Source organism: Nuphar pumila, chromosome 2 (assembly GCF_984573655.1).
Source record: "Nuphar pumila chromosome 2, dmNupPumi1.hap1.1, whole genome shotgun sequence".
Classification (NCBI taxonomy): Eukaryota; Viridiplantae; Streptophyta; class Magnoliopsida; order Nymphaeales; family Nymphaeaceae; genus Nuphar; species Nuphar pumila.
Window position 1 is genome coordinate 104,438,287 of NC_143250.1, and position 9,927 is coordinate 104,448,213.

General features: G+C 45.2%; 1 protein-coding gene and 1 long non-coding RNA gene across 2 annotated transcripts; both read left to right on the top strand.

Annotated features, from left to right (window-relative positions):
- Nucleotides 1-979: 979 nt before the first annotated feature.
- On the top strand, nucleotides 980-2,591 carry LOC149846521 (uncharacterized). Its single transcript, XM_089998047.1, has one exon. It carries the CDS (start codon nucleotides 1,109-1,111, stop codon nucleotides 2,372-2,374), a length of 1,266 nt encoding a protein of 421 aa, XP_089854173.1. The 5' UTR covers nucleotides 980-1,108; the 3' UTR covers nucleotides 2,375-2,591.
- Nucleotides 2,592-4,190: 1,599 nt separating this feature from the next.
- Nucleotides 4,191-4,622, top strand: LOC149846522 (uncharacterized). The gene is made up of 2 exons (XR_016430535.1): nucleotides 4,191-4,237; nucleotides 4,382-4,622. It is a non-coding gene; the product is annotated as an uncharacterized LOC149846522 (long non-coding RNA).
- Nucleotides 4,623-9,927: the final 5,305 nt, after the last annotated feature.

Sequence of the window (9,927 nt, forward strand, 5' to 3'; positions counted from 1 at the left end):
GTCTTGGTTGCTTGGCCAGGCTTCCTGGGTCCAATTTGTGGGCTGACATTGGTACTCAGATATATAGAGTGCTGAGTTGCTAAAGGGTTGGACCTAGCCATGCTCAAGGCCTGGTTCAGACCAACCTCATGCGTGGCCAGGTCTCTGTGTCCTGTGGCATATTGGTAGAGTAGAATTTCACCTAGGTTAGTACTAGGCTAAGCTAAACCAGACCCAATCTTGGCTGGACTAAGATATGGTGGACAATCTTTATAAGTCAGGACCTAGACCAACCTGCCCAAATTCATGGCCTGGATCATACCAATTATATGAGCCCAAACATAGTCTAGTTTCCAATGGAGCATTGTAGAGCACATTGACAGGACTGACTTTCACCGCATCACCGCTACTTAACCCTAGGCTAGGTTCGACATGGGCATGCCAACATGTACTTGGTTGGACCTAGCCGATCTCGAGGCTGATGCAGATCACCCTAGCAAAATGCGCCATACTGGCTCAGCCTAGTCAAAGTCTCACCTCAGACCACACTAATTAAACAATTCGAGCTTTTCCACCCAAGTGATCACTCAGCCAAGTCCAACTGGGCTCGAACTCTGCTTCAACGCATGACCCTGACCAGACCCTTACCAGCCTACCAAAGCAGACCTGCAGGATCCCTATACTGGACTTGCCCATATACAAAACCATGCCGTCGTAGGTCAAGCACTCAAGATCAAACCGATCATTGACCAGATTTAAAATCCAACCAATAAAGTGGGGGTAGTTCGGTAACTTCCTCACCCACGAACCCACCATACCGTTGAGACGTTGATGGAAAACGAACCCAAAGGGCGAGCTCTATACCCGTCAATTTTAAAGAAGAGTGAGGGTATTTTAGTAATCAACTAATCGAAAGCAACCAATCTCAACGCGGTCCCACCGAAACACACAACCGCTAGCCTATAAATACCTCCCACCCTTCTCCTCCATGCTCACACAGTTCACACAGACACACTCTCCCTCTGAAGACGAAGCAAGGAAGAAAATCCCTATACCTAACCCTCATTTCCGACGCTTACTCTAAACCCTAATATCCTAGAGGCCTATCTCCGACGATCTTTTTCCTGCGATGGTCGACGTGGATAGGAGGACGGCCCTCTCCCACTCCCACGTGGCGGGGCTACGGCGGCTCTCCGCCCGGGCAAACAACGCCGGATCGGGACCGTCGACGCCCTGCCGGAAGGGGCTCCTGTCGTTCTCGGATCTCGCCTCGAAGGTGATCGGACACCTGCGGGGTTCCGGCGTGCCGATGCAGCGGGGGCTCTCCGGCGACGAGTTCGCCCGGATCGAGGCCGAGTTCGGGTTCACGTTCCCTCCGGACCTCCGCGCCGTGCTGCAGTGCGGCCTCCCGCTGGCCCCCGGCTTTCCCGACTGGCGCTCCGGCGGGGCGGCCCGCCAGCTCCGGATGGCCCTCAACCTCCCGGTCGCCGGGATCTCCTACCAGGTTGCCGCCGGCGCGTTCTGGCTCAAGTCGTGGGGGCCGCGGCCGGCGGACCCCGAGCTCTCCGTCCGTACGGCCCGGCTCGCCCTCAAGAAGGCGCCGATCTTGATTCCGCTCTTCGGCCACTGTTACATTCCCTCCACCCCTTGCCTCGCCGGAAACCCTGTCTTTGTCGTCGACCAGGCCGCTGTCTCCTACTGCGGCGTCGATCTCGCCGATTTCTTCGACCGCGAGGCCATCTACCGCTGCCCCGACGAGCTCCTCCGGCGGCAGAAGTCTGCTGGTGGAGGAGCGGTGCCGGAGGAGGTGAGTCGCTCCGGTGGTGGGGCATTGTCTCGTCGGAGCCTCGATGCGCGGTACTCGAGGCGGAGGTCGTCGTTGAACCTGCCGGATTCCGGCCAGGGGAGGGCGCCCAGGTGGATCGAGTTCTGGAGCGAGCTGGTGGATCCCCGGCGGAACTCCGCCCTCGGTTCGCCGGACCGGCTGTTCTCGTCGTCGAAGGTGGACGGGGAGATCACCCGGCGTCCGGGGGACCGGGCAGTGCCCGGGTGGGTCCGGGGGTATCTCAAGGAGCTGTCTGGGGTTCTGCGGGAGGGCGGGTGGGGGGAGACGGACATCGACGAGGTGTTCCAGGAGGCGTCGTCTCCCGGGGTGGCGGGCTTCGGTCCGGCGGAGGAGGTGTTCTTCGACAGCCAGGCGGTTCTGGAGGGGCTCCTTCTGAAGGCGGACTACCTCTCCGACTCGTTGAGGCGGGCCGGTTGGAGCTCTCAGGAGGTTTCCGACGCGTTGGGTTTCGACTTCCGGACCTCGAAACCGAGAAAACTGGCCAAGAATCTCCCTCCGGAGTTCATCGAGAGGATCGGGAGATTGGCCGAGTGCGTCGCAATGTCGTGAGAGGGGGAGAAACCGTATCGAAGAGACGGTGGTGAATCGGATTCTTCGTCGCACCCCGGCGTTCGAGGCACTGGCGAAGAGATGGAAAAGTAATTCTTTGTCCCTCGTCGTCTAGGAAGCGTGCGCGTTGGTGGGTGTTCGCGTCTGTCCCTTGGGGAGCTCTCCAGGCACGTTCTACCGAAGTGTTGTATTGGTCGGAAACTCGAAAAGAAAAGAATGGAAGAAAGGAAAAAAGAAAAACAGGGAAAAGCTATATATAAAATTGTGAAAGAATAATTTTGATTTTTTTTATATAAAAAAGGTATTCCTTACAACTCACTCTGTTTTCGTTTTTATTTGTTCTGGTGTCCTTTTCCTATGGTGGGATCGATTTTGATATGATGGGAGGAGAGTCGTAATCTTTTGAAAACCTCTCCCCCCACTCTCTCGCTCTCTCTAGCTTGTAGCCTTGTCTTCCAAGAAAACAAGGCATTGGCCGTATATATTCCAAGTGCACCTTTTCGTGGTTTGTTCTTTTTTTTCCCTTTTTTCGTTTTCCACGCCATTGAATCCGGAATTTATTTGGGGGTGGTGAGAGACTTGGATGGTGGTAGAAGATTTGCATTGGAGGGTTTGTAGAGAGGAGCAATTTAGGTATGAATCGAGTAGAGGGGTTTCTTCACATGGTTTCGAGAAGAGAGATGCGCATAGGATCCTTTAAAACAAGGAGATCGTTGTTTCTTGGGTCCAAAGATAGACTATTGACTCTGGTAGCAACTGCACATGGCTCTTAACTAACCGGTGCTAAAGGTCAAGAAGAAACAAACAAACAAATAAAGAAATTTCTTGAGAGAGTGAGGTTGTCTAAGAATTAAGAAGCATGGACTATAAGGTCCTTGAAATGTTTTAAAGAGATTGATTATCAAAAACTGTTAAAGTCTGCAGGATTTTATTGGGTGGAGGTGATCCCTAAATTCCTTATCAAGAGGCATTGAGTTGAAACATGAGCTGATCACAAATTCAAATGTAGTAGGTCATATTAGTCGTGTAGTGCACAAATGGCAGATGCTACTGCTATCCAATAAATTTGCCATTGTACTGAAAAAGATACCCGTTGGGTGGGGGCAGACATGGTGAGGGGAATCCGTCCTGGTGGGCCAGACTCTGGTGTCTTATGTGTAGCAATAGAACTATAGAAGATTTTTAGAGAACCACTAGATAGGTTCAAACTAGGGGAAACGTTTTATTGTGCAGAAGTGTCCTGGATTGATGGCCTTTGTGGAAAAGTTGAGGAAGCTAGCTTAGTGTGGAAGGCTGACAAGAAAGCCCCTGTAGGGCAGGCAACTAGGATCCTGCCTTTTACCCTGTCCCCTTTCATACTTTGCCGGTTAAAACACTAAAAAGTTGCATCGATTTCCACCATTCTTCTTCTGCAATTATTTTGTATCCCTTCTTGTATTGGGGAAGGCACTGTAGGGGAGATTGAATTGACCACTCCACACCAACTTGTCTCTCTTTTGTGGGGAATGTTAATTATGCTTCTTGAGATAGGATTCCCTTATTGACAACCAATGAGCACCATGATATAGATCAAGACTAGGTGGAGATTTTTCAATGCATCAAATCCAATTGCCTCCCATCCTCCTCTTCCCAAACAGAAATGCACGCCCCCAATTCTCCCTGATGCCTTGCTTCGAAACTAAGCTATACCCACTTTGTCATCTTTTCACATGATGCTCGAGGATGACTTCATTTTTTCTGCTTGTCTGATTTACTTGGCTTTACATATACAAACAATGCAGGACATATTTCAAAGGAAGATACTGACGGTAGGTTTTAGTACTAGTAAAAAAAAAGCTTTGGTGCATGGCATCTTCATGATTGGTACGTGTCCTTTTCTCATACTTTGAAAAGCTGTAAATAACATTTAATGGCACCTTCATGAATGGCCGCTGTTAAAGGGATCAGCAATTGGCCTATAAAGATGCCATTATGCCTACTAATGTTGCCAACTTTGAATTTGCGTAGGGTATATTTATAGCCCGGTGAAGATCCAAAAGTTGCTAATCAATAGGAAGATTCCATAAATGTCATTCTCAGACTCTGTCATTCCTGTGGAATCAATCCCTTGTCGACAAGAAAAAGAAGAGGGTAAAGAGCTGCATATTTCACTCTTATTTTCATTTGTAACTTAGAGATGGACCAACAGTTTCATCAGAGTTGTGTTTTGGATATATTGGTAAGCAAAAGTGGTGGGTTCAAAAGCTAAGGAGTCTTTTTTTTTTTTTTTCTGTGATATTTACCCGGAGAAACCGCCACCAAGATCAGAGAATTCTGAGAACTGTAAACAGCATTTGTCCAAGGATTTCCAAAGCCAGGTGCAGGGCTGTCAATGTGTCAATCCATCATAGTGTACCCAAACCCGCCCAAATAACGAACACTTGGGTTTAGGTTCAAGTTATGATTTTAATATTTACACGGAGAAACTTCCCCCAGGATCAGAGACCTAGCTGTGCTGACTCTGCCTGCTATACTTACATGGCGTAAAACTGAAAAATAAAATAGGGATTGAATAAAAATAAAATTAGAATATAAAAAAAATACACCAAATATACGTAGTTCGGCCAAAAGCTCATACCCACGGAAAAAAGCTCTCACATCCTCTTTTTTTCTCATTTATTCAATTCCTCAAGTTACCTGTTTATACAGGTTCAGGATCCGGCCCACCTGAAAGACATTGGGTCAGCATTTCTACTAATACCCAAATACGGTGTTTAGGTTGGGTTGGGTACTTGAAACAATCCTGGCCCACTGAAAGACCTAGTCAGGTGTTGCAACTCAAACGGCTATAACCTTTGGATATGGGTCATAGTGCCACAATGTCTGATTTTCTTATTTGAGCATGCAACTGGGTTTATAACACCAAAAAGGTCCACGGATCTCCCATTATTGGGTACAGTAGTAAGAAATGGTATGATTCATGCCAACCGGGTCCAAGACAACCTCTGAACAGGATTAGATGTCCAACAGGCACAAGCCCATTTAGTCAGATTTGATAAAAACCTAATTTGATCGATCAATGGGTCTCTCATATAGGTCCTTGAGTCCAAATCCACATCCAAGCATGAAGCTAGAAGTCCAATACATATTAAAACATGAAAGGATCTAAGTCAGGAATAAATATTTGATACAATCGGCTCTACGATACTATCTAGTAGGAAATCATCGCTACAAGCTTTATCTACTTGATTTGCACATATAAGCATATTCAGCATCGTCGTTTGTTAAGACAAATGTGTTCAATCGTAATGTAAAAGCAAAAAATGCATTTGATCATGATTTAAAAGCAAGATTCGTTTTATCGTAAAATTTTGGTACCTTGTGGGCCGTTGGATTTTTTTTAAGTTCTCAAAAAAAAAAAAAACTTATTTACACCTTACAACTACATGATCTAAAAGCAAACTACTTGCATCATATCTATAGAATTTAATTCTAAAAGCATTGAAACAGAAAAGGAAAAAAAACGGTTGCTTCTAACCAGACAGCATGTATAGAAGTAGTGCGTACAGTCGACCGCAACAAATACTTATCCCTAAAGTTAGACGCTATTGGAAGTTGAATACAAGTCCACGACCCAAATGAAGCTGGATCAATATAACCGTAGACCCGAACCATATCCGACCCCATCGTACACCGCAGTGGTCTGTCCAGATCCACGTGATTCCTGCCAAAACGCACGAGCATCTCGGGGTCCTGTGTGGACTTCGATCTCGTTTTGCTACGTGTCCATGACAACGGTTGCAAAGGGGAGAGAGAGAGAGAGAGAGGTGTGTAAGGAAGTGATAAAATGAGATTTTCCACATTGATCCGATCCACCGACCCAAACCCGACTCATTGCTGGCATGCAGCTGTAATCCATGTGGCAACATTCCAGCGACGCGGACCTAGACGGTCTGACATGTCGCCGCCAGCACGTGCCCCACCGTTCCGTTCCGTTCCCTTCTCGACAGGAGGGACGTGGTCACCGTCGCTCGCACGTGCTCTTTCTGGCCTTCCAAGCCCCGGCACGTACGGGATACCGAAAGAGAGAGTGTGCGGTATGGAAGCAGGCCGCTAAATGCAATAGCTGAAAGTTAGGTCTGTTTTCTGTAAATAGTTGATAAGTTAAGTGTCTTTTATAAATTACTCAAAATTCTATTATTACCATCCAATTGTCGCGTTATTGGTTCTCGCTATTGTATTTGTCAAGAAAATCTTGCCAAATTAAAATTCAACAATATAAAAATATTAAATTTTATAAAATTAAACAAAAAAACAAATTAAAGTTTTTTTTTTTGATGAAATTGCTAATAAAAAATCAATATCACTATTTTAGTGATATATATTTTTTTTGCACGATAAAACCATGAGACATGCAACACATATAGATAATTGTGAGTATTGTGCCAGCCAATATACGGCTCTGGTTGCAACCATTTTTTATGCGATAGGGTTATGGCTGAGGAGTTCATTGGTTTAACTGCTTGGGGCAGTGTCCTTTGGAGTCCACAAACTTGTTGACCTACTTAGGGCACTTAAAAGGGGCTAATGTCCTTATTAGTTTAACTAATGTAACAGATGACCACTAGACAGACAGTCAAGGTTCCACTCTCATGGGTGCCTTTCCTATGCGGCACGGCACAGGCGGGTGCCGTGTGCACCCATGCACGTGCGGTAGTGGCCCGTGCCACGTGCATGCCACTGCCATACACACCCAACATGCACAGCAGTGGTTCGCGCATGCTCATCTCGCCCATGCACGCTTGATGTGTACACATGCAGGCAGGCCCAATTTGGACCTGCCTGCTATGGAGTTTGCACAACTGCTTCATGCATGTCACGGCCAACCAATTCATTACTCTTAGGAGCATTTTTACTGCACTTTTGCACAGCCCAATGCCGAACCCAGACCACAAGGTACATTTTGTGGCATGTGTTCGCACCATGCACCGCATTACGCTACATACCGTGATACGCTACAAGGCTATCTGAGACTTTGTGTACAACACTCTCCCCCATTCAACTCATCGTCGTGATCAGCGATGTCTTTTACCTTCAAATCTGAGAAGATATTCCAACTTGGACAATGCAACCCATCTGGTCCGGTTCCTTTACTGCCTATCATAAATTTCAAGGACAAGGGTCCTAGTCTCGATGCTTTGCGCTATTGGCATAATGACCGTAAGTATGGTAGACTCAGCCAGTATGATCAAGTCTTGGTGTCGCAGTTTCTTCAAATTATAAATATAATAAAAAAAGATCATAGAGTTTGGTTTTAAGTCAATGTAGAAAAAAAGGTCTACAGTCAAGATTCAAGGGAATCCTTTTGAAAAATTTTATATATTGGCTTCATCAATGAACTTCATCTAAAGTCTTATCATGAAAAAATAAAAGCCACCTACTTGCAACTTTGCTCTTAAAATGGTGGACATAGAGTGGGAAATCAACACAGTCATGACTAAACCAAGTCATATGAGTCAAGTCCAAGTGTTCCCATTTACTGAGCATTTACTCGGATTCAATGGACATGTATAGATCCATTTAATAAGTGCGTATGGCAATTAGGGTACCTTCCCCTTAAATAAACCAATGTCAAAATCCTATGGGGGGATGCCCTAACTTTTCAGTTTATGTGCGGGTCCCATCAGGCAACACCCACACGAGAGCCCACGCCCTCCTTGTCCTTACCCCTCCAAACACTGGGCCCCCACATTCCCCCACACCCCCAAACCAATGTTGTCAGTATCGGTATCGGCCCTGAATCGTTGGGCCACCGATTCAGCTGTATCGGTACAGATACCAATACTCAAGTGAATCGTTCTGTATCAGCCAAAAAATAATATAAAAAAAGATTACATATTAACGTGACACATGTTAAAACTATTAAAATAATAATAATAATAATTATTATTATTATTATTTTTTTAATTTTTGTATTTATTTAAAAATAGCCGATTCAGCTGATACACATCGTTACTGATAACATTGTCCCCAAACACATATGAACTTGCATGCATGCACCTCCACAGGCTTTCACCATCCTCTGTCCCTTTTCCCCACCAAAACTTGAAATCACCTCACAAAATTTATGATCTTTGTAAGGTTTTTGAGCACTTATCCAAAAACCTAGCTAGCTGTGGTTTTCCCAGCTTGTTCTTATCAGGGTCTGGACCTCTCCATATCTTGAAGGGACCACCCCACTTATTGGAGCATTGGGTTCTTGTTGTTCTCTTATCCATGGACACCTTCAACATTTAGAATTAATGTGCTTGTTGGCACTCCACTGATGGCAATGTATGGATAGTGACCATATCTTAATAGTGACCATAACTAATTCAGCATCTCCGACCGGACCAGACCCACTAAGCGTATGCCAAGCAACTCAAGTCCATTTGTGTGCTAGCACTGTTCGGATCAAGCCCAATGGCGACCACTAAAGCATCGGCGAGAGCGATGGATCGAATCTAGACAGCTGGGTTTTGGTCTCTCTTTGGTTGGCTGATCCATAAATGCTTAGAGCATGTAATGTATGATCTTATCTTAATCATATATGTCTCGCGATATATCGGTTCCCGGTTTTATTTTGCTTAGACTGGTCTTTAAGAGGTTAGGGCGTGTAATGTGACATCCCAATCATGATGTAGCCAAGTCAGGAACTGCCAAGACAAGGCATGATTCAACTAGCATGATCAAGAACTTGCAATTATTCCAATACTCAAAAAGTATGTATATATCATTGCAATTTTTTGTGTTGGATATTCCAATTTGAAGATCTTTCTAGATCGAAAACAAGTGGTTGCAATGTATTCCATAATATGCGTTTTTCATGCATCATATTGGGAAAAAATCTTGTATAGATTTATGTATGGGCGATTAATGTACTTTTTATTTGGTTTATATGAGGAATGGTTATTTCAACTTGTGTGATTTATTCTAGTAAACTTGAAATCCTATAGTTTCCATAGTTTTTATAGTCTGTTCATGTGTATGGTTCCAAGTTATAGTAATAGAGAAAGAGAACAATATGATGAGGGGAATATGCACAGTAACAGAGGAAGAGAACAATATTGGGGGAACACTGACTTTGTTGAGTCTAAAAGGATATATACATGAAGGGAATATTCCCTAATCTTGCTGAGGTTATATTGTGTCAAAACAACTCAGATTCAAACTAGATTGTTGGTACAATCGATTGTACCAAATATAAACCCACGCGCGTGCACACACATATATATATATATATATATACATATACGGTAACATTTGGACGGAATACTTCCCTGAGAAACATGTTGCCCCATGTTTGAAGTTGATGAAGAGAAAATCATTTGACAATATGGATCAATCCAAGTTCCTAGGGATGGCAGTGGACCGGGGTGGGGTGAGGATAAGGTCTCCATCCCTGCCCCGTCTCAAAATCCTGCCCTCCATCCTCCCCTCTATCTCTGCACGGGTTTTGATTTTAACCTCCATCCCCGGTCCAAATGGGATGAGGCAGGGTGGGGTCCCGTTTTCCCTCGGTCCAATATTGCCAT